The following is a 25,202-nucleotide window of genomic DNA, read 5'->3' as shown; positions in this document are numbered from 1 at the left end:
CTCAGTCTTGTTTCAGGAAAATAAAAAAAAAAAATGAGTACACTTAGTAATATTACATGGCAATGTGGGATGACCTAAACATATATTCTTGATTCCTCTTCTAGTCTTCTCTTGGTGAAGTCATATGAAAAACTATGATATATCATTATTAGGAAAGATTTCAGAGCAAATAAATTGGCAGGGAAACCACAGAGTCATCCAGGAGTACTGCCTTTACAGAAACAAGGGGTAATTAATAGCATCGATATGAACCCATAATCACCTGTGCTGAGCCTGAAGCGTCTCCTCATACTTTTGCTCAAAAGTTTTTTCTCTTGTTAATGACACTATAGTACGTATGTTCTCCACAGCTTCAGTTGCTATCTTATAAAATTGGGCAATAAAATACAGAAATAAAATTAGTATTGGTTAAACTTCTTTTGGTTGTGAATTTCAGTCATTTACACAGGGGACATATTGAGTACATCAAATCAGTTTTCCTAATGAGTTTTCTTAGCTTCCATTTTTCTTTCCCAAATATAAGATTGGAAAATAACATTGCGGCATAATAGAGGCTCAAAAAAAATTCTTTTGAAAAGATTTAGTCCCCTGACTTAAATATAGCACCCTTCAACTCTTCACTGATTTTTATGTAAACTGGTTCTATAGGCAGAGAAATTAAACATTAGTGAGCATCATGTACATATGTAATTACGCAAAGAAACTGTCCTATGAACTATGAGATAATTCAAGGAGAAGGCAGCAGAGAAAATCAAATACATAATAACTTTATTCTGGTACAGAAATGCAAATAGCAACCAAAAATCTGAGGGACATTGCCGTAGAGTAACATGGGTATGAGTATAGAATTCTGGATAAGCTATAGCTGTTGCTCATTTTGATATCTGTGAACTTAAAAAGATATTTAATTCAAATATAATTAATGCTTCTCCATATTTATATAGTTTTTTAAAAAGGAGTAATCACATAGGGTTCAAAATGGAGGAGACTTTTGGCCTTGAATGATTTGTTGCACATAGGAACACATGTCAACTTGAAAGAGAAACTTCTGGCTTTCATATTCTGTTTCTAGAATGGCAGAGTGGATTGTAGGACAGAACAAGACCCAAGTGGACGCCAAGTGTTATTTGAAGGAGAACTTGGGTTACAGGAGAGAACTAGATTTCTGAATTGCAATCAGAACACCTGGATTCTATTCTCAATTTTGATGTTGAGTAGTTCTAAATTCTCATTAATTTCAAAATGAACTTAAAGAAACATCAATTCGTAACATTCATACTATGCAAGGAAAATAGATAAAAATGTTAAAACCTTGAGATGAAAAAGAAATAAGCAAAAAAAAAAGTCTGTAATCATTTTTTACAATGGAGAAAGGACTACTATCAATACAGAACCTTAGAAAATAGTCTTTTTAAAAATATGGGCATTTTAAGAGTGAAAAATAAACATCTGATGATTTGTCAAAATTTACACATGCAACCAAGGAAGGATCACTATGTTTTATTGGTCCATATTTTAAGTTTTGGTATTTGGTAAATTGACTGATTTAAAGCTATTGAGAAAGGACACAGATTGCCTATTTGATTGGAGTTATCGATTGTATAGTCTGAGGTTACTCTAATAATACAAAAAGGAAAAATCAAAGGGCACTATACAACTAAAGCTTATGACATAAAAATTAAGATTTGTAAAATATAATTATTTAAGGCCCCATTAATTTAGAAATCATGATAATTTGTACACAAGAAGGGCTAAACAACTTTCACTAACTCTGAGGCAAATATATGCTAAGTTTAGTCTGTACCTCCTGAGCAGATGATCCAAGGACCCTTATTTAGTGTAAGAAAGGTGGAAAGGTTGAAGGGTCAGTCAGGCAAACCAGATTTCAATGAGTCATGTGCTTGGTATCCCTTTTAATGAATAGTCATGCTATTTATAATGTGTCAACTGTAATGCAGTCACTGTGATAAGGACCATAAGTGATATTAAACCATTTTCATATTCAGAGGGTGTTTGCCAGTATAAAGATCTTTGAAACTATATTGTGAGAAGAGCTTAAAGATTTGGGATGAATGGCCAAGAGAAGACTAGGTGTTTACATGATGCAGCTTCCTAAAGGCTGTCATGAGAAACAGACTTTGGATCTTAACACCAAGATAAAAGCCAAGAAGAGGAGATGGCTACAACAACTACAACAATAACAAAGAAAGAAAGAAGAAAGAAAGAAAGAATGAAAGAAAAAAGAAAGAAAGAAAGAAAGAAAGAAAGAAAGAAAGAGAGAGAGAGAGAGAGAGAGAGAGAGAGAGAGAGAGAGAGAGAGAGAGAGAGAGAAAGAAAGAAAGATACTGTAGGGAGCCTGAGAAAGCAATGCACTGCCTGCCATTGGAGGTAAAGGGTGGGTAGAAGATGGATGAACACTTGACAGGTTGACAGGGATGTTGTACAAGGGATTCCTACTTTGGATGAGTGACTGAATCAAATGACATCTCTTTCAATTCTTAGATGTTATGATACTATGATACTAATGTTTCCATAAACCTTCAATACAATGATTATTTTTATAAATATAATTGATCCTGAGAAGCTTAAATATGTCAAAGCATTTTCCAAGTAATTAAATTGTTCATTTTGATCAGTATAAAAGTGGTTCTTTTCTCTAAAACCATGTTTTAGGCACTATCAATTTTAAAAAAGTATATTCCTCTGTATTCAGTAACTATTATATTTCCTTTTTATTTTGAAAAATAAAATACTCAGAATTGTCCGAGAATTTCTTTTTCTTTTTCTTTTTCTTAGGCAAGGCAACCCTTGGTTGACCTCACAGATTGCAAGGACCTCGTCAGCTTAAAATCCCTTATCTTTTACTTTTTATATCTACAGCACCTGGTTTTCCTAGGTGGTCTCTCATCCAAGTACTAGCCAGACCCGACCCTGTTTAGCTTCTGAGATCAGATGGGATTGGGCTTGTTCAGGTTGGCATGGCTGTAGACTAAGAAAATTATTTGACAATCAGAAAATGGGGAAATATGATATTAGCAAATTCCCTCATGATGTGGTAACAGTAATAATGGCTGACGCTGAGTGGTTAGTGCCTTCCAGATACTATTCTAAATGTTTTGTATATAACAATGCTAAGAGTTTTGTGTAATATAAAAATCTATAAGTGGATACTATTATTATTCCCACTTTACAGAGGAAGAAACTGAAGTCCAGAAATGACATAATTTGCTCATATCACATATTTGTTAGTGATAGAATCTGGATTTTAATTCAGCCAGTTTGACTCCAGAGCCCTAAATCATGCACGCTATTGCTATAACATCTCTACACCTCATCCTAAATAGTCTGTATGCATTTCAATATATATACACCACTTACAGATTCTTAAGAAGAACAGTTAACATATTGTAAAGATGGGTGCTCTGATTGTTTTCTCTTAGAATGTTGTTATGATAATAATAGTTTTTATTTTACCTTTCCAGCACGCTTAAGGTCTTGCTTATCCTTGTTGGCAAATCCAATCATTGATGCAGTTTCAATCATTCCTGTCAGAGCAAGTACTGGTGCAATACTCAGAATTAAGAGTGTCATCTCCCATCCATAGATGAAGGAAATGATAACTGACAGTCCCATGTTAGTAACATTTTGTGTTAAGACACCAAGCCTTGAACCTGTTGCCTATAATTGGACATATTTTGGGGGAAATAAAGTCAATTAATTTAAAATTTACATGAATTGTTATTATAGTTTCTTGCAAAACAAGGTAGGCTTTTTCAGGATTTATACTTAGGTTTTAACCTTCAATTTATACTTAGAGATTAAATAATACCTATATTTTAAAAATGTCCTGTACTAAAGAGTCATTGTACTCTGTCTACCTTATGTTTGATACTGTTGTCTGCTGACATGTCCCTGTCATCTTCTGAATATGTCCTTACTTTTGACACAAACAGATTTTCTAGGCCTACCCCTGAAATCTGTCATTTCTCTAAGAAGTCTCGGTTCATTTCAGTGGAGAATGTTATTTAGAAGTCATATGGTGCTAGTTGTGTTCATCACTAGTAGAGTGTCAGTGGACAGAATGGGGTGGGAAAGAGTGAGAAAGGGAGAGAGGCAATGCATGCACACATTGAATTCTATATTTATTTATATTTCTTGAAATGCATGAGTTCACACCAACACCTTCGATTCCAATTCAACACCACAAGTTTCTTTCCACCTTCTTCTCCTCCAATATTTGTTGTCCCCTCTTCAACAGTGAGAAACCTGGCTCTCATTTTCTTTAATAGATTTATGTGATCAATCTCTCTGTATATAAGCAATCTACTATCGCGGCCCCTGCCTCTCCTCTGCATGGATACCACCCTCACTCTGCTCTGGCTTGGCTTTTCCACACCAGGCTGCTGCCACGCATGGATATCCACCCGCCATCTATGGGCTTTAAAACCCAGACCTGCCTCTTCCCCCTACACTGATGGAAGGCCAGCACTCTTGGCCACTGTGCCATAGTAGAGCTGAATCGAATGATTGAGGGTGTTCATTAAAGTGTGAATTTTGGATATGATATCTTACATTTCCTTTTCTGTACTTTATAACTTGTTTTCACTAAGCAAAGATCTAAAGAAGCAATATCAAGATAGAAAAGGAGCTGGAAACATCATGACATAATATAACAAGAAATTCGGAAAAAATTTAAATAAGTAGAAATATTTTTATTACTGTTTTACAAGAACTACATGTCTTATGAGTCAACTTTCAGTGGGATATGTGATAAGTAATAAAACATTAAATTCCTTTAGTGGTGGGATGAAAAAAATGAGACTCCTATTTACGTAGAAACATAGCTATAATGAATGAACCAAGATAGCAATTCACATTTTAAAACATGCATTTTGTTCTGATTATGAAAACATGACCATTGGAAAAAGTTTATGTAATGCTAAAATTTACATCCTTCCAGACATGAAAACATAAATTCAGGTTAGAATTATTGTGTTCGTAGCTTTCTATCCTGCTGTTATCACTTTACATTATACTACAAGTTTTCTCCTGGACCATTAAATAGTCTTCAAAAGTATTTAGATTGCTTCCTATTTTTCACTATTAAAAATGAAGATTTAATGAGTATCTTCATGTAAAATCTTTTGCTTATATTTTAGTTTCTAATGTTAAATTCCTCGACTATAGTTATAGGGTATATACTATTACATTCTTGATAGATATTGTCAAATTCCTTCTCTAAAAGATTATATTATTTTTCACTAAAGTGCCCCCAAATTAGTATTGTCATTAAAAAGCAACAGTAAAAGCTATCTCTCTTCCCAGAGCTCCGCCTAATTCCTAAAAAACATGTTGTGTCTTCAGTTTCAAGACTGCATTTAGCAATGATCCACTATTTCCCAATTTCTCACTGTTGTCAAAGAAAACTCCAAAACAGTTAAAGCAAATAATAGCGAACACCAAACCAACTATTAAATACTGAAAACTAAGATAGATTACCTATTTTAAATCTTATAGGGTATTGTATACTAACTCTAGGACGCATGAGGCAGATATAGGAATATCACTCATTCCTATAATTCAGTAGTGAATACTGAGTTACTCTCTCCCTTAGAAGTATAAAGATGATGAAGAGATAAAATTTTTTTTTTTATGTAAAAAAAATATGCATTGTGTTAGACAAAGACGTAGAGATACGGAATCAAGCCACATAAGATGAACATTTGAGAGTCACTTAACGTTAATTTAAAGACTTTGCAAATCAACCTCGTTTCTCAAAACATTCAAGTGTAGATTTGCCAAGTTTTTTTTTGTTTGTTTGTTTGTTTAACCAAACCCATCACTTATTGAGAACAGAGGGAGGAAACCAGCTGGCCTAGAAGCCCATTTTGATTTACCAATTTTAGCTGAGAATGGGGAAAGGGGGTGGCCAGCCCTGACCAGGGAGGAACCAATTCTGAAAGAAAGGAGTTGTCAATCTCCAGGGCCTGGCTGAGGTCTCTGGCTCAGGAATGTGTGAAGAGCTAGGGAAAAAGAAAGTGGCAGTGACCCTCACCTCCCCCCAGTACGGACTGTGAACAGCATAAACTTGCCAAATTTTTGATGAGACAGTCTTGTATTCGAGCGTTTTGTTTGAGACATGAGAATTTTCTACAAAGTGACTTGCACTTGTGTATTCTTGCTCACTCAACAAGCTTGGGTTATCTACTTGGGTAATAATCTGCTGCTTGAAAATAAAGTTATATTACTTTCTATATGGTATTTTAGTTGAAGTTACCAGAAACTTATTGAAACATTCAGTCAATGCAGCCAAGAACAAGCCACAAACCCTGTCTTTTGGTGGTGGTAGCAGGGTAAGAAAATCTGAATATATTTTTCCTGTTGCAGGAAGAAGTAACACAAAATAATAGACACTTGGCTTTGAAAAACATTATCAGAACTAATGGAAAAGGGGAAAAGATCTTGATCTTAAAGACCTAGAGGAATAGTGTACCTCTGGAAAGAATCTACGGCTAGAGTCAGAATAAATTTAATGGAACTTCCTTAAATTCTTTAGCAACATGCACAAAGATAGTTTTTTTTTCCTTGGAAATTAAGAGCAGAAAATCATGATTAAAAAATTCTTTAGATAATTATTTATGTCTAAGGCACAATGCTAAATGTGGGGAATATAATTCTTACAAGAAAATTACAGCATACAAGGAGAAATGGCTAGCATAAAAAAATAAATGGAAGAAAACTCAGTATGCAATTGTAAAAACAAAATTCTACATGGTAGGATACTTGCTTCTGGCTAACATGGAATAATGGAATGGATTTATCCTCTCATCTAAAACAAACAAAAAACAGAAAAAAGTACACAAATCAATGGTTTTAAGCTACTGAACCTAAGGCAACCAAGGGCAGAGATGGGAAGCAACCAAGGTGAGCCCTATGAAAGAGCTCCTTGAAAGAACATTCAAGCTGCAGAATAGGAAAGGTGAACTGAGAAACTGAGACCGTGCCCAACAGATGCCCTAAGTTGTGTAGATGAAGCTTAGATCCAGAGATTCCATAGAAGCCAGAATTTGCAGCACAGAATGCCAGAGAAAGCTACACAGAAAGACAAATCTGGATATCTACAGAGCATCCTTCTTCAGTATTCAGTTGAGCAATGCCTGTGTGAGGGCTAGGAATAGTGTCTGGTCACACCAGCCAAACTGGAAGGCCTCATGATTCACGGAGCATTGGGGAGAGTATATATAAAGATCTTATTTCAGTAGTAGCCTCCAGTTCTACCTAATAAACCTTAAAATCAATTTCTAAAAGGATCAAACTGTTCCTAGGAGACTTAACTACATTCCAGAACAAAACAAGACTTACAGAAATACAAAAATATCCAGTACTCAAAAATGTTAAATTCATAATGTGTGACATCCGGTCAAAAATTACCAGGTATGCAAAAAAGCAGCAAAATGAGACCCATTATAAACATAAAAATCAATCAACTGAAACTGACCCAGAACTGACACAAATGTTAGACTTAGCAGACAATGACATTAAACATTATTATCATTATATAACATATATTTTAAAAGTTAAGAGATATCGAAGATATCAAAAGGGCTACATCAAATTCCACAAATTATGCAAATAAAATTTCAGTGTCTAAGAATAAAGTTTTATTGGAACATAGTCATGCCCTTTTGTGTACCCATTGTCTGTGGCTGTCTTAGTGCTCTAATGATGGAGTTGAGTAGTGGCTAGAGAAGCTTTATATGCCATTCTTCTCATTTTGTGCTGCTGCTCACGGTGCTACAAATCTGATGCAATTATAATTTGACAGCATGTTGAGTGCTACGTGTATTGCTATACTGACATTTTATCCTAATTTAAAAAATTACCATTGCATATTCAACATCTAAAATCAAGAAAGGAAGAGAAAAGAGGACTCTGAATATCCTGCTTTTAAGGCACACAGCATTGTGGATTACTTTGTTTTCTAATTAGATGCCACAGTGTTGTGTTTATTATGCCGTGACACTATGTAGTACAAAAATATACAAAATATGTCAGCATTACAAGATTAAGTAAGCACTCACTCATAACATCATTCTTAATTCACATAAAAGGAACGTACAGAAAAATTAGAATATTTAAAATAAAACATATCATCTTATCAGAAGTTCTTCATAAAACTAAAAAGTGAAAACGAGCCTGAAATTAAAGTAAGTTTCCGAGTGGCTCATTTATTAGCTAAGCAAAGAAAGTCATTTATTGATAGTGAATTAACTAAATCATATTTGATTGCAGCAGTGGAAGAAATGTATTTGGAGAACAGAAACATATATGAGACTATTAGCCTTTTGCTGAGAATAATTGCTCAAAAAGTTGAAAATCTTGATAGCAATTTCAATAGTCAATTAAAAATCAGGTAGATTATTTTGATTAGTTTTCCCTGGCTCTTGATGGGTTGACATATGTGACTGATACTGCTCAATTATTGGTTTTTTGAGGAGTCAATGGTGAGTTTGAAGTGACTATAAAATTAGCTGCTATGAATAGTCTACATGGAACAATTAGAGGTGAAAATATTTTCAAAGAAGTTGAGAAAAAAACGAAGTCAATACAACCTGAATTGAAATCTGCTAAGATACATTACAACTGATATTGCGGTGAAAATATTTATAGAGGAAAAAAAAGGCTTAGTTGGACAAATTTACAGTTTGTCTAACTATAAAATACTTTAAAGACTATTGTTATTCATTGTAGTATTCATGAGCAAGTATTTTGCGGAAAATAATTGAACTTATCACACATTGGTAGAGCAGTATAGCGAATAGTGAAGTTCATTTGCTCTTATAGACTAAATTTTTATTTTTTTAAAAAAATGTAAGATGTATCTTGATTTCCTTATCACACATTGGTTTGAGGGGTTAGCAGTGGAAATGTATCACTGCAATATTTTGAACTTATAGTAGAGACTGAAATTTTTCTTTATAAGAAGAACCACCTTTAACCACTACGGCTTTAAATATTAGCTTTTGCTGTAGACTTGATAACATCTCTAAATGAATTAAACCTGAAATTGTAAGGTAAAACAGCAATTATATGCCAATGTTGTACTATGGTAAAGTCATTTTGATGACAACTAATACCATTTGAATCACAAGTAATATCAAGCTGTTTTTATAAATATCCCATGTCAGAAAGTTAAATCAAGAAATGAACTCACCATTGCCCAATAATGATATTGTAGTTCTACCTAATCAATTCTCTGGGATTTTGTAATTAATAAATGCAATTTTTATGATTTCTTGGGACAAAATAATTATAGTTCTGAATAGAAGAATTCTTAGGACTAACATTGCATCTGTCAGTGGTACATCAAGTGTACACCGTGGCATCAATAACATACTTTCTTATGGACAAAAACAAGGTAAGACTTATGGTTGATGAAAAGAGATTCCAAAAAATATACAGAAATAATATCTTGCAATTTTGTGAAATCTGGTTTCCCAAAGAATCTAAAATGGCTTTATACATTTAATAAAACTACATATTACACAGAAAATAGTCTACTGACAGACATACTGGCAATAAGCCATTACCGTGGGCTGAATAAATACCACTAAAATTGGTTGTATTCAATCAACTATTCCAGAAATCATGTTATCTTATGATTTTGCTTCACTAACATGTTTTTCTCATGATTCTCAAAGTACCACACTTCTAAAGATGGCCAAGAGCTATATTTTTGGTCATTAGTAAATATTTCAAAATAATATTTATTGTTATTAAGGAGCTACTTTATCAACATACACTCTAATGCCTTTGATAAAATAAAATGTAAATGAAATTAGATGATGAAGAAACTGAGATGAAATATGTCTTACTTAAGTTGATATGATAGGAAATATGACCCTGAATTATTAATTCCTGATTCATCTCTAGTGTAGAGTGCTTTTGTGAGAAAAGAAACAGTGGACAAATAGGACTGGTAAATAATTCTTCTTTCAATAGAAAGAGTATCCATTCAAGTTAGATATGGCTCTATCTTTACATGGTAAAGTAAGGGTTTATGTGAATTATATGCTAGTAGATTCAGTCTCACCCTTGAAATCCTTCTTTGATTTTGCTCCTTAAATTCAGCAACTTTAAAATCTTCCATCCAGTATTCCAACCATTTTTCTTTCAGCTACTACTTCTCATTCAATGAAAATAATTTGACCTGCCCAGAAGTTATTATGAGACCAACATTTACTCACTATACAATAGAGTTTCAAGTGATCAAATTGTATTAGTTAGATGTTCATAAGGAATCTGGCTTAGAAATATTTTATTAATTTCTCTTCATGAGAGACAACAGTATTTACTAGAAATAACTAATGAATGTAAGGAGAGTAATGACAGTCTTTCAGTCCTAATTTGTTTTTTAAAGTAAATATTTGCTAATAGAGAAGATGGTTCATATATAAAATATAGCTGTTAATATGAATGCCTATTACACTGAAGTCTTAAAAGATAGGTAGTAAGAGAAAAACATTCACATGGCAAAGAAGTAAACAGTGAATTCTGTAGAATGGGGATTAAAATGGAATTATAGGGATTGATATTTCTGTCTAAAGTTGTGAACCCTGGAATTCTTAAGTGCAGATGCTGTCACTAACATAATTCTATTGTGCCATGGAATATTAATGCTATGCTTCTTAATTGATTATTAAGTGAATTTCTATCATTTTTTCCCCCACTTATGCCAGTAAAATTGCGTTCCTATCTAATGAAATTTAGAAACTTGACTTCAAAATTATCAAAAAGAATTTCAGGAAGAGATAAAGATAATGCCCCCTTTCCTCTTGTCCTCTTTATAAATCATAAAATTAGTTTTCCAAGCCAAGATGGATTTATGTGAATATTCACAACTGTAACCAACTTGTCCTGCTTTCTGGTGTTGTAAATCTATCCTTGGATGTGTATATTGAACAAAGAAGTGTTGTAAAATTTGCAAAAATGAAAATAGTGTCTATGACCTGTGGAAATAGCCTTTAAAAGAAAATGCAATTTCAAAGGTCTATTTTCATTGATAATTTGTTGCTCTGATAGTAATGCTGTAATCGATATTTCAATCTTTCTAAATAGAAAAAAATGACTTTTAAGATTTTTCTGTTATTCAGAGGCGCATCATTGACTTTCATTTTCTCCCACATGCATAAGGAAAAAGTTGTCTATAACTCTCTTAGAGTTCTTATTTTAACGAAGAGATCAAAAGTATATCACACTTAAGTGTGAAACCTTGTTTTGCACTCCTTTTCTCATAGTTGAAATCTCACTTGTGATATTAAGGCTTATTTTATTAAAATAACTGGAAGAAAATTAATAAATTTTATCTTTTTCATACTATCCTACCCCCCATACTTATTTAAGAATCACTTGGACATACATCATGCTGGTCGTTTCATCATCAATTTTGAATATGGTGCATAAATGTTTTATTTACACATAATGTATCTGGTCATGCTTACAAATATTTCTTTAACTTGATCTGCACAACAATCAGCACAGAATTATTTCCAGATGTATCCATGAAAATAAGATAAGATCTTTTTTTCTAGGGGAATAATAAACTAAACTTCTTTCTTTTATGTTAAATGTCTAAATTGTGTGAATAGGTTTTTATTGTAACTTTTTCCTGTCTATTTAATTCTGAGCTTTTTTTCTCTAATTCTTGGTATCTTCTTTAGTCCCACTCTTTATCCTATTACATGTACTAAATCTTCTTTATTTTTATTTAAAATATCCAGAACCGAAAGGCTTCCTTCCATCTTTCATTGAGACCTCCCTGTTAGCTCTGGGGCTTACCTGGTCTCATTAATGATATGGGTCATCTCAGTATAGCTCACCTATATGCACAGACACATGCGTGTATGTGCATGCATGCATTCCACATACATATACCATTTTAAAGAAAAGCAATATACATACTCCTTGAATTTGTGCTATATCCATGGCTAATATTGTTGTCAAGGCTCCTGTGCTGTTTTCCTTATCATCAAACCAGGAAATATCCTAGAGAAAAAGAGAATTACATAAGGTTATGAAAAAGTTCTTTGATTTGCAATTTTGCTGTTGTATAAGTCAGGAGGCATTTATCTGTCTCCTCACTTGCAGGACTTAATTCTTATAAATACTATGGATCACATGACTTTTGTTTCTTACTTCACTAAGATCTATACTTAAATATAAACTGAAGAACTTAAGTCCAACAGCTTGGACTCATTATCATGCTACAATATTGTATAATAATCAATTTCAAGAATGATCATCTTGAAACACCAAGTAATTTGCAATTTTATTCCACAAGTACTTTGTGGAGAGCAGACCCGATTTAAACAAATGAGGCAATGAACAACACAATTTAGAAATATCTCCAAACCTTTCTACGTAAACCGATTAATGATAAAAAGCCTATCTCCTTCTCTTTAGGACCCTCATAGGCTAGATTATATCTGCCACTTCATATAACCCCTAGATTTTATAAGCACTGGCCATAGTGAGAAGCTAAGGAGGCAGAAACGCTGCTATAAAACCCCTGCAACAAAGGAGCATGCAATCTTAAGAAGGAGAAAGGTCAAAAATATAAGCAATAAAAGCATAATGTTATAACCAATTTCATTTTCAACAGTAAGTAGAGACAGCACTTCTTAGTACTTCTCAATCCAAGGAATTCTGATTTCCTTTTATTAGCTATTGAATGTTTCCTCCCACTCACTCAAACCACTTATATCTCTTGTGGATTAAAACTAGATGGAGACTATCTCTGAAAAATCAATTATTTTTAGTGAGTGAAATAACTGTGGGCTTACTACAACCCAACCAAGGGCCCTGATGTCCAGATTACACATTTCTGCTAACTAAGGAAACAGAAGCATAACATAGAGGGCTGTACATTTATCATGAAGTCATGTTAGAAGAAAGCTCTTATAGAAGAATATGGCAGGAGCTAGGGTGTGTATAACCCTGGCATGACAGCGCTATTCTGTAAGGTGTCCCAAAGAGTTTAGTGTTCTAGATACCCAAAGGGCATCCTATAGAGGTCATGATCTGCACTATATTGTCACTTTGAAAACATAACTCCAGTCAGGAGCTTAACTATATTGTGAACTCACATCAGCAACAATAATACTCTTGAACTGGAAGACATTACCTATTTTTGATTGTATATTCAAAAAATTTATATTATACATTTTGTAATTACGTCTATATTTTAATATGACATGAAATGCACAAGCATTTTTAGGTAAATATACTGTTACAATGTAGAAAGAGATGGTAAAAATGATTATAAGTAAGGCTATTAGGTTTTTATTACTAGTCAATCTATTTTTTTCCTGCCAATAATTCTAATAGAAAGAACAATACCATGATAAGTACTTGGTATGTACTTCATTTAATCATCACAACTACTCTGTGAAGTAGAAACTATGATTATCTATACTTTGTAAAGGAGAAAACTGAGGTACTGAGAGATTAAATAACTTGTCCAAGACCACACAGCTGGCAAGTGCTGAGGTCAGGATTTAAACCTGAAAACAAGATGCCAGAGTTTTTAATCAAATATCCTATTCTGCCTCCCATCTAATAGAAGCATTATATTTGAGTTTCACTACCTATTTCTCCTACTTCAGTACTTGTTACCTCCAATCTTTTTGGAAGTAGCCTTTTGAGATCCCTTAGTGATAACTATTAATGCTATCATCTTATGATTTAAAGTGCCCTCCACAGAAGCCCTAGCCAATCTAATTTAGAGAGTAATGGTCAAAAATAAACTTCAAATCTGTTCAAAAACCTAATAGATCTACAGGTCACTATTTATCATTAAGAAATATAAATTTAGCTTTGAAACAATGAGTAATGAATTATTTACAACCACCAAAGTCAGCAGTAATTAGAACATTCTTTTCAGCTGGAAGGATCTCAAGTAATCAAATCAAATATAGATTTTATACTGACAAAAAGACCACTCCTGATTCCATAAATACCTCTACCTCAAATGAAGCTTCAAAATGGTTATAAAAAGCACAGCAAGTCTCAGCATGCTTTCTAAGCCTTAAAAAGTCTTATCTCAGGACAAAAACCAGTTAATAAGAGTTAGGCGAAACTGAATATTAAAAGCTTCCCTTACTACAGATAAAAACTGAAATTAGGGAGATATTTACAAAGAAAAAACCAAATATACTATTCTTTTCTTTTCCTCTAAAAAAAAAAAAAAGAAAGAGAAAAGGAAAAAAAAAAAAAACAACCCAAAATTAAGAAACTAAAAGAATGCTGAAGGATGAAGAGAGAAAACAAATGATACACTGAATGGGCTAAGTTAAATTTATGGGAGAATTTAGTAACATCTGCTGAATAGCATAGAGTTTCTATCTTTGTACGTGCATGTTTTTTGAAGGACCAGAGTTTATGGTTTACATATTGGTGCATTCTTATGGGCATAATCTACTTTATCCAAAAATGTTACTGTCCTGGTGTTCACCTGGCTAAAGCTAGGCAGAGGATTGATGATCAGCATTAACAATCAGGATACTGGATTAATAATATCTACTGGTTAAGCTAGCTCACCAAAAGCATGCTGTGAACTTCTAGAGAAGAATTTCTAAGTAATGTTTGGAAAAATTAAAATGTACATTCCTTTATTTAAAACATTCAGACATTCAGGAAACATTTCCAGAAATTCCCAAAAATTAAAAATAAATTTCCTTGAACAAGGAAAAACATAAATTGTGAAAACAAAAGTGAGCAAAAATTGTCAACAAGTGAAATATAGTACTAGTTAATTAAAACCCCATCTTCATGAAAGATTTTTCATCTTATTTCAAGAAAGACAAAAAGTGTTCATATGTTCATAAACAAATAGAAAACTAAAGTACCAAGTTTGGCATGAGTGAGATGTACAGGCATTAAATTGTTTTGTGATTCCTCTAGTAGCTTTTTGTTTTTTGGATTAAAGAGTCTCCCCAGTTGTCTCTGACTGGAACTTTTTGAGCAGAGGGTGTCAGACACAAACTGCTTCAGAGCATCAAGTCGCTATGGGAAACCTCCCACTTGCTTTGCTGCATTTTGTATAATGTAGATCCCTGTGAGCACAAAGGCCAAGGAGTTCTGTTATATAGCACTCCTCTACTATATAGGGCAGAACACTACTGCTAAAAGTCACAAAATGTAAAAATTGGTTTTGAAAACTCAGCCAGAGTGACAGTAACTCTATTTCTGAAAAGAAATGACCCCAGCAGGAAGCTATTTGTTCCTGGACAGTGAACTCTGGTGAAAGAAAGTGTGGTGAAGAGCACCAAGTGATTACTGGCTTTCAGGGTAACCCAATACACCTCAGCCTCCTGAAAGAATTTTAGAGGTGCCAAACTGAGACATTCTTGCCATTTGCCCCCAAGACTCACTTCTCAAGATTACTACTTGATCCACCTCGTTTTAGTTATTTCACAGGTGTGATTGATCATCTGTGTGTAGCAGGCTGACCTGCCAACTAGATTGATGTTATCTGAATTCAGGACTTTTCCAATGAGGAAAGAGAGATTGGCTGCTTTAAGAAGTATGAAGTGAAAAAAACTTAAGCTGTGCACATATAGATGAGAACAAGAGAACATAACTCCTTTTAAAATGTGTTCTCCACGATATTGTAGCTCTTAATCCTTCTTTTTAGCTTTAATTTGATCTTTCATTCTGATTCTAAAACTCCATATTATACATTAAAATAAAGATTTGTCAAGAAAATGCAAGGAACAAGGAGTAGACTCTAATTCCTGTTTTCTATAAGTTGTATTTCCAAACATAACAACTTGGACTTGTTTCTATTAGAAAAATATACTATAAGAATTCCGACGTCAAATGCTAATTGAGACACAAAAAGCATGCTTTTAAATGATTGAAGAAAAGATTATGTCAAGAAATTGACTTGAAAAACTCAAAGCTAGAATATTTAAAAGCACAAGAAAAATTAACTAAACACTGACCTGATACAACATGGCTTTAAATGCCAAGTGTCTTAATCTCATGGTTAAAATTTCCCCTGCTTTGCCGTAAAATAATCCCTGGAAAACAAAAAGAAAATCTACATTTATTCTTGACTCTCTTTCCTATTTCTTTGTAACGCTTAGTTACTATATTTACTTATTTAATATTTTATTTAGTTAATATATTTAGTTACTATTTTTAACTCAAATAGAGAGGATGACATAAAAAGTAATCATGTTCAAATTTGTTTAATTCATTGAAAGCTTACCTGAATGAAATAACTGACAAAGCAAATAACACCCAAAATGACAAATATCATGGAATAAATTTCTGCATCATGCTTTAATGTGGTTTTATCATCATTTTCAAACATCTGAGAAGAAATAGATTTTTTTATCAGGTGACTGGAGAAAAATATAGAAGAGAAAAAACTAAAATACCTATTAATTGGGATTTTTAAAATGAATTTAACATAAAAATAAGATTATATATACATTTCTGGGGAGAAAGTACACCATTGTTCTACCCTCTAATTCATTAAGTATGATAAAAACATAATTTGCTGTTAATTCTCTCAATTAAGCTATGTAAATATAAGATCAGACAAATGAGTCCTCTTATTATTTTCACAATATATTTTCAAAGAAACCATCGGTTTGCATTATTATTTCTAATAACTTTTAATAACTCATGTTTCTTAGTATTCCTCTATTTAGAGCACTACCTGCAATATGAGACCTTTATACATGTCCCTAGAAATTGTTCCTAAAGTTACTAAATATACATGTATTGGCATCTATGTTGACAAAACATAGTTGTGCAAATCTGTGAGACTGAAAACTTAATATGGCTCTAGTGAAATCCTTGGATCCATCAGCTTTCCTAGGTCCCTCGGCACAATCCCAAACTCTTGTTATTTCCTTTCCCTGATCTGACTGGTAATAAAAAATGGCCATTGTTCAGACTAGTTGAAAGAAAAGCAGCCGCATTTGTCTGTTTTATTGCTTCAGTGCTTTGGAATGCTGATACAGCACTGGAGTCAAAATTAGAAAACAAAGCAATTTCTTTACTGATTGCCTAGTCAACAAGGCCCAGCCAAACACTTCACAATAGAGGCCAGCTTATTCCCTGAGAACATCAGTTAATCGTTCTATCATGGATCTCACAGTGAATAAAGGTGACCCATCACAAATCTCAATTTTTCCTTTGCTGGATCAGAGTACAACAGGTCTGTTCTCTCAGACTACACTAATCTAAAATTGTTAAAAATATTAGCAAATAAGTTTTACTTACAGTTATAATTTTTGCAAAGATGATGGAAAATATCGGATGAATAGTTCCATTTAAAACAGAAGCCAATGTCCCCAGAACCACAAAAGGCCATTCAGATTTGTTTAATTTAAAAATTTTTAACAAAGAAACTTCAGGAAGACTTGTCTATAAATAAAATACCTTGGTTAAAACCCCAGTTTAAGAACATAATGGAACTTAGAGAAGTTAGCCATCTTAAACAGACCTATAATGTAAAATAACAAATACAATAGGTGGGAGACTAGAAAGTAGAAAGATTTCACTGCTCATATTCCTATTCCTGATGATGACCTTAAAACATATAAGAATCTTACTAAAAGTGACTATTTGTGCAACTTATCATTTTAGGATTTCACTCAGTTGCTATCATTGAAAATACAAATCGATCTACATGTTCTGATAGCTAAGACTCACAGAAATGGCAGGCATATTTTTCTTTACTCTTATTAAACTGGATGGAGTATCATACTCTATGATAGGACAAAACTTAAGTGGGAACTAAGCGGAAGGTAAGAGTTTTACTAGCATTTTAAGCGTGAAAGTTTTCTAGTTTCATGACTTATTAACAGAAACATTTTTCTAATACCTTAACTAAAAGCTTGTTTTGGGGTTCCCATTTACAAGTGAATTGCTGAAATATCTGAGCATTTTACTTACACTCGCCAAGCTTCACTTTCCTCATCTTTCCGAGGGTGATGATATCATTTCCTATCTTATGGGACTGATTTTAGAATTAAGCTTCACTTAGTATTTGCAAACAATAAGTACCCACTAAATGATAGCTATTGCTGATGTTATATTACAGAGAAGAGATTATGTTACACAAAATCCCAGATTTTATACAGAGAAAGCACAATGCAAGTAGCTGTTTAGTATCTACCAGCCCTTCAATGGAATGCGTGTAGAGTAATATGGGAGATAAACTTTAAAAATCTTGTGAATAGCTTTGTGGTGAGTAATTAGTTTGAATAAGAAAGTATACAGCAAACTACAGGCATTTCATATGTTAAAACTTCCTCATGGTATTCACTTTTGAAATAATGACATTTACGAACCTAATAAGCAGAGAATTCTTCAAGAAAGAGTATAAAATAGTTTATAATTCTAGCTTTAATCTTGGTGTGGCAATATAATGTAAACTCTATTGCTTGAACAATAGAACTTTTAAATTCTAAAGCCTTTAAAATCTATTTTCAGGATGGTTAAATCACCATTATATTGAGTTACTTAATAATTTGACTATCTACTATCTTTTCTTCTGAAGTTTTCTGAAGATTATTGTCATAAAGAGCTTCATTTTTCAGCTAGTTGACTGTCCAAAAGAACATGGGCCTCTGTTATAGCCTGGTCACTGATGCCTGCCCCTCCTAAACACAGTGTTACTCACTTGAGCAAAGAGTACAGGTTCTCATGCTTGCTTTCTCACTCCTACCCTCAGGCTTTTCTCAAGTCCAGATCACCTGGCTTCAACACTCCTTACAACTCATACTCCTAGGTACTACTTTCTTCAACCTCCACTCTTACAAGCTCAAATCTCATTTCTGTATCCTCATTTATCCTCCCTTCTCTTAAAATATCCAGCACCTGTTTTGGGCCTCAACCTACATAGCGAACATTTTCCTCAGCGCTCTCTCGGGTTGTGCCCTGGGATTAGAGGACTGGATCCTATATGTTCTGGTGTTTATCTGTCTCCAGGTAATGTTGTGGATTTGGGTCTTTTTATGACCCAAATTGATCTTGAGCATCACTGGTGGTATCTGTAGCACACTTCCTGAGCCACTGTTTTTACCCATGGTCTGCCTCATAGGGTAGGACATTCTCATGAGATTTCTTGCTCCAACAATGACAGCTGACATAAATACAGTCTTATTTGAGGAGCTCTTTCTTATAGTGTCGCAGTGATGGTAGGGTGAAGTTTGGGAAAAACTCATTTTGTAAATTTAGTGCTATAGTAAATTCTAAATATTATAAATAAATTCTAAATATTATAAGGATTAAATCAGAATTCATTGGAGAACACATGGGTAAAACTTGTTGAAAGTTGAACCATTACCTCTTTATTTTGAATAGATTCCTCAGAGTTGTCAATAAAGTCTGACTTGATGCTATTCATGGAGCACAAAGGAACAGAGCTAGTATTTTTTTCAGTAGAATATGCCATTGATTCCATCTGTTCATCAGTTTTTTTAATATCCTTAAATGAAGAATATGCACGTTACCATTAAATTAACGCCTTAAAAATTCAAAGGAACTTTATTAAACATCCCCCTAAAACTGTATTGTCTCTATTATTGAAAGTGGTATATTTTTATGCAGTTCTTATCGAAGTTTTCAGATTTCCCAGAGAGCTAATAAGTGCAACTTATACTGAAATTAGTGAGTATCAGTAACTTAGTGTGCCTTCTTTCTAAAGATCTGTATAATTAACAGAAGAAAACAATGCCTTAACCCAAAACAATTATTCCACTAGCAGGGACAGATAGATCTTAGCAAGAGGAGCTTTATGGGGGGATGTGATGCAAAGATTCCCTTTCTGACACCTTTCTGGCTTTATTTTAAATTTTTTATTTTTTATTTTTTGCTTATAAATTTATAACAAGCAATTAGGCACTTAAATGTGAGCCTGGTTCTGGGCCTGAAGGAGCTCTCAGAAGACAATAGTACTTTCCAGCTTGTTGCTGCTGCCCATTCCAAACTGATCACAAACCAAAATTGGTGAGGCCAGCTCATAAACAACAAGATAGAATGAATTGCTAAACCAGATTGCTTTAAGTCTCATTTTTGTTTTTCTTGCTACTCAGAGAAATGAGACCAGTTCTAATGAAATTAAGGAGTTATACATTGTCTGCTCACCTGAGTAGTATGAGTAAATTTGTGACTTCCCCATGAAGTGATGGGAGGAAGGGGACAAGACAGAGATGAGGAGCCAGGTTAGGATGACTGTGGCCCAGACCAGGGTGGGGAGTGGAGATAAAAGAACATAGGTGGATTTAGGTACAAAGGAGAATATGCACATGAAAGGCTTCCCAGGGACACTGATTCTTTGACAAGCTTAACAACTGTTAATCAGTCATTTCAAAGTACAATGAACTTTAACCGGTCCTATGCTATCCTAACGTTTGTAACCAGACATTCCTTTATGCTATCACTTTTCTTTCTTTTTTCTTTTTTCTTATAAATTTCTTTCTACCAAGAAGGAAATCTTTTATTTGGCTTTTTTTCCCCCCCGAGGAGGTATTTATTTACTTTGTGTTAAGTTTAAAATAAAATTTTGACCTTTTCTCATAATAAATTTTTCTAAGAAGGTACTTTAACAGGATAAAGACAATTCCTTTTCCTGAGAAGACAGCTAGACAAAATTAAAAAGTTTTTGGTATATGTATATCTCTGCCTCTTTTTATTTCATTTTCACATGGAAACTCGCTAAAGAAATATGTCTGTAAATAATCATGTATGTTCAAGACAAATAATTATAGCATTAAGTGTTCAGTACCTAGATTATGGTTGTTCATTGAGTATTAATATTAAAAATGGTATTGCTACATCAGAATAAACATTATTTTAGGTAATAAATGAATTGGTATTTTAAATTTTTATACACTTATATCACAAACATTCCATTTTTGTTTTCTTTACATTGTAAAACTCTTTAACCTATGACTTAATGAGTTTTGGTTTAGTTATACTAAAAAAAAATAAAGATGTTACTTCAAAGAAAGATCTTAGTGTAGTAGTTCTTGAGAAAAATCTCAAAATAAGCTAAATTTGACCAGTTATTTCTTTTTATTGTTATACTTATTAGTTTGAAAATACTGGTTTAGTAACTTCATAAATTATTAAGTCTACTGTGGAATGAAAATCATGCATATTCAGCTGGCAAATAATACCTAACTTTTATTTTTTTGAAGGAAAATATGGCCTAATATGAAATAAAATTGGAATCAGGCAGTTTTTAAATCAATATAAGATTAAATTTTCAAACTTTTCTTTTTCTGTCATTACTTTATATTATGTGTTTAAAAATGCTTATGTTAGTTAGCATTGTGGAGAAAGCTAGGGTTTTAAATGTGAAGTTTTAAGTTTAATGAAGAGATGGAGGCTCATAACTTTCTAAATTTCCTAACTCATGAAATGATAATATTGACGTCAAAAATATAACAAAAAACCTGAAGAAGTAAAATAAACCAAAAAGTGTTGAGATTAGTTGTCAGCAGAAGACCGGTTAGAAAGAAAGTTGCCTTCTAGGTCAAGAGAAGAAGGCTTGGCCAGAAGTTAAGCTAGAGCCCAGTCCCTATCACTTATATTATGAAAAAACAATGTGAAATCCAGTAGGGCAGATCGCCTGGTATGTATAAATGTGGATTCTAAAAAACAAGAATTTGCCCGTAAGTTTCCAGCATTATCATGCCTCCTCTTGACTGCCCACATGGTCCACCTGTGAGGATGTGGTATGTAAATGAAATGGGTTTATTTGTGCATCCCTTTATTCAGCATATAATTATTGAGTGCCCACTGTGTTCAGGCACTGTGTTAGGTGCTTCCTACACAGTAAGTTTCAACTAGCTTCTGCCTAGCTTCTAAGAACTTCCACCATATGACCTTCATTAACCAATTCTTTTCAATCAGTCTTCAATACTTATCTTTTCTCATGGAAGACTGTCTCATTTAAGTTTAATTGGAAATCAAGTTCCTTCTTTCTGACCTCTCTGTTGCTGTTCCACTTAGACTTCGCTTCCTCTTTCCAATTTCGAACTGCTGGCCTTCAAGGCCTCTTCATAAAACCTTCCATGGGCAATCTAGTTTCCCCTCTCCCCATCCATCTTGCTTATTCCTTCAACTTGTAATATCTGTATGCATAATTCTACATTTTTGCCTCTGAATTCTTTAGGTAGGGATTATGTGTTATATTTCTTCGTGTTTTAACAACAACAACAACAACAAAAATCACAACATATAGAATCAGACTGTTTTGGATCTGTCACATACAAGCTTTGCAGCCTGTTTGTAGGGTGATTGGCAAATATAGGTGCTATGTATCCATTAGTTCTTTAAACTGTCATCATATTATTTAGCACAGTCCTGAGGGATATTAGATACACTGAATTTCTTCACCGAAGAAATACAAATAAACCTTGGTTGCTTTGCGAAACCTAACATTCTAATTCAGGACTTCCGTTTTCAGTGTGGTATAATCTCTGAAGAGTTAAAAATAACCCCTGCTAACATGATGGTAGGTCATGCAAACATTACCTGTGACATTGCAAGTGAATAATATAGACCTTGTTTTGCCATTAGTTCAGCATGTGTTCCTTTTTCCACCACCACCCCATCTTTCATGGTCACAATCAGATCTGCACTTCGAATAGTGGAAAGTCGGTGTGCAACTACAATTGTAGTTCGACCTTTGCTTGCCTAAAAAAAATAATAAGCATAAAAAATAGGTATAAAATTAGTAGAAATAAGAAACTCTCCAATATTCCAGAAGATTATTTGTCATCTTTTAAATATCAAAGAATTGTATCTTTCATGTAGAAATTTGGAAACATTACCAGGTTAGGAAGACCAAAAGAAATTAAAGTAAAAAGAAAGTCAGAGAGTTAATGAGATTCCAAATTGGTAGATTTATAAAACGATAGTGTCTTAGAACTAGAAAGGAAACTAAAAACCATTTAATCTGAGCCACCTCACAGTTGTCTGGCTATTAATAATTAAAGATAACTAAGTAACTTAAACTTACTATTTCTCATTTTCTTCATATTTACAATGGGGATGTTACTTAACTAGTTGGATACAGATATGTTTTTAACTTTTTTACAAGTAACATATACATATGGAAAAGTGTACAGACCATTGCACTTTTACAAACTGAATACATTCAGATGCACAGTACTCAGATTAAGAAACAGATCATTACCAGCACCCTGAAACCCTCTCAGGTTCTCTTCCAATCACTTTACTGCTCACTCACACCAATGGTAACCACTATCTGACTTCTAACAACACTTTTTTTTTTTTTTTTGGTATTTTATGTAAATGGAATCATGTAACATATACCCTTCTATGTCTGGGCATTTTTGTTTAACATAATGTCTTTGAGATTCATCTATTTTATTGTATAATTGTTGATCATTCATTCTTACTACTAAATAGTATCCTGCTGTGTGAATATACCACAATTTATTTATGCATTCTGCTCTTTTTTGTCAAACAGCTTTTCAGAGTGGTTGTCCTGATTTATAAATCTCCAAAAGTGCAGGAGAATTTTGGTTACTACTCTATATCCTCAATGACACTTGATCTTGGTACTTTCTTTGTTTGGTGGGTAAGTACTATTATATTGTGCCTTTTACTTGCATTTACCTAAAGACTGATAACACTGAACAACATTTCATATGATTAGTGACAATCTGGATTTTCTCCTTAGTGAACTGTAGGTTTTCATTCATTTTTCTATTGGAACTGTCTTTTTCTTATCAGCTTTCAGGAGTTGTTTATATATTCTATATATGAGGGCTTTATTATATACTATATTTTACAATTATTTTTTCCTTTTAACTGGTAGTCTTTTCACTTTCTTATTGGTGTCTTTTGATAAACATAATTTAAAAATTTTAATGGAGTCCAACTAATCAACTTTTCTCTTACAATTTATGGCTTTTATGTCCTATTTAAGAAATCTTTACCTACACCAATGTTGTGTGGATGTTTTTCTACCTTTTACCTTACAATCTTTATCATTTCACCTTTTATATATTTGGTCTACAATTCATTGAAAATGGATTTTTGTGTGAGGTCAAGTAGGAGTCAGTGCATATAGTATTAGCCTCTTATCCAAGATTTGCTTTCTGTGGTTTCAGTCACCCCCAGTCAACTGTGGTCTGAAAATATTAAATGGAAAATTCAGGAAAAAACAATGCAAAAGACATTTTGAGAGATTGTATTCATATAACTTTTATTAAAGTATATTGTTATAATTGTTCTATTTTAGTATTAGTTTTTGTTGTTAATCTCTTATTGTGCCTAATTTATAAATTAAACTTTGTCATAGGTATGTATGTATAGGAAAAAACAGTATATATAGTGTTTGGTATTATCCACAGTTTCAGGCATCCATTGGGAGCCTTAGAAAATATTCCCTGCAGATAAGTGGATGACTGCAAGGTTAACCAATTGTCCCAGCATCATTTTTTGAAAAGAACATCCATTCTCCATTGCACTGCAGTGCTGTCTTTGTCATTAAATCAGGTGACAATTATTTTGTGTCTATTTTTGTATTCTGTATATTGTTCTACTCAGTTTGTCTATTATTGCACCAATGCTACTTTGTCTTAACTACCATGGATTTAAAATAGGCCTTGATATCCATTAATCTAAATCTTTAAGTTTTATTACTCCTCTACATAATTGTGTTGACTATGTAGTTTTTGTAAATGCCTAGCACCATAAGTGATACTTTTGTCACACTACAGGCGCACTAAAAATTTTCTGGGTATTGAAGAATTGACAGCTAATATTATTACTATTAATACTACGGTATTGGTATATTACTGATATTTACTTTTATTGTTCTTATTTTTATTCTTATCTATTGCAGAGAAGGAAACTAGAGCTCAAAAGTTAAGATGCTTGCTCAAAATTTCATTTAGTCACGGGAAGGACTGGTACTAGAATCTGGCATGGTGTTTGTTCTCTATTCCCTGAAAAAGGTCTGTCTATTGCAGTAGGTATTCTTGATGAAGCAGAGTAGTATGTCTTTCAAACTCTTCTATTCCAAATCTATAACAGAAGGAAACTTCTCAAATTGATGGTGATTAAGATTAAATAATAATGTGGAAACATATTTATGACAAAATATTATATGGAAAAGGCAGGAAAAAATGTATGCA

At 33.2% G+C, this 25,202-nt stretch overlaps 1 protein-coding gene and 1 pseudogene across 1 annotated transcript in view; both read right to left on the bottom strand.

Moving 5' to 3' along the window:
- ABCB5 (ATP binding cassette subfamily B member 5) overlaps window positions 1-25,202 on the bottom strand; it is an 81,850-nt gene that overhangs the window by 17,872 nt on the left and 38,776 nt on the right. The window contains exons 14-21 of the mRNA XM_016159521.2: window positions 22,567-22,728; window positions 19,370-19,510; window positions 17,299-17,442; window positions 16,274-16,378; window positions 16,005-16,082; window positions 11,962-12,045; window positions 3,475-3,678; window positions 263-363 (exon numbers count right to left, since the gene is read on the bottom strand). Coding sequence (XP_016015007.1) covers window positions 263-363; window positions 3,475-3,678; window positions 11,962-12,045; window positions 16,005-16,082; window positions 16,274-16,378; window positions 17,299-17,442; window positions 19,370-19,510; window positions 22,567-22,728 — 1,019 coding nt within the window. The remainder of the gene's footprint in view (window positions 1-262; window positions 364-3,474; window positions 3,679-11,961; window positions 12,046-16,004; window positions 16,083-16,273; window positions 16,379-17,298; window positions 17,443-19,369; window positions 19,511-22,566; window positions 22,729-25,202) is intronic.
- Window positions 2,872-2,990, bottom strand: LOC118611066 (annotated as a pseudogene).

This window comes from Rousettus aegyptiacus, unplaced genomic scaffold (assembly GCF_014176215.1).
Source record: "Rousettus aegyptiacus isolate mRouAeg1 unplaced genomic scaffold, mRouAeg1.p scaffold_m13_p_13, whole genome shotgun sequence".
Classification (NCBI taxonomy): domain Eukaryota; kingdom Metazoa; phylum Chordata; class Mammalia; order Chiroptera; family Pteropodidae; genus Rousettus; species Rousettus aegyptiacus.
This window is presented reverse-complemented; position numbering and strand designations above follow the sequence as displayed.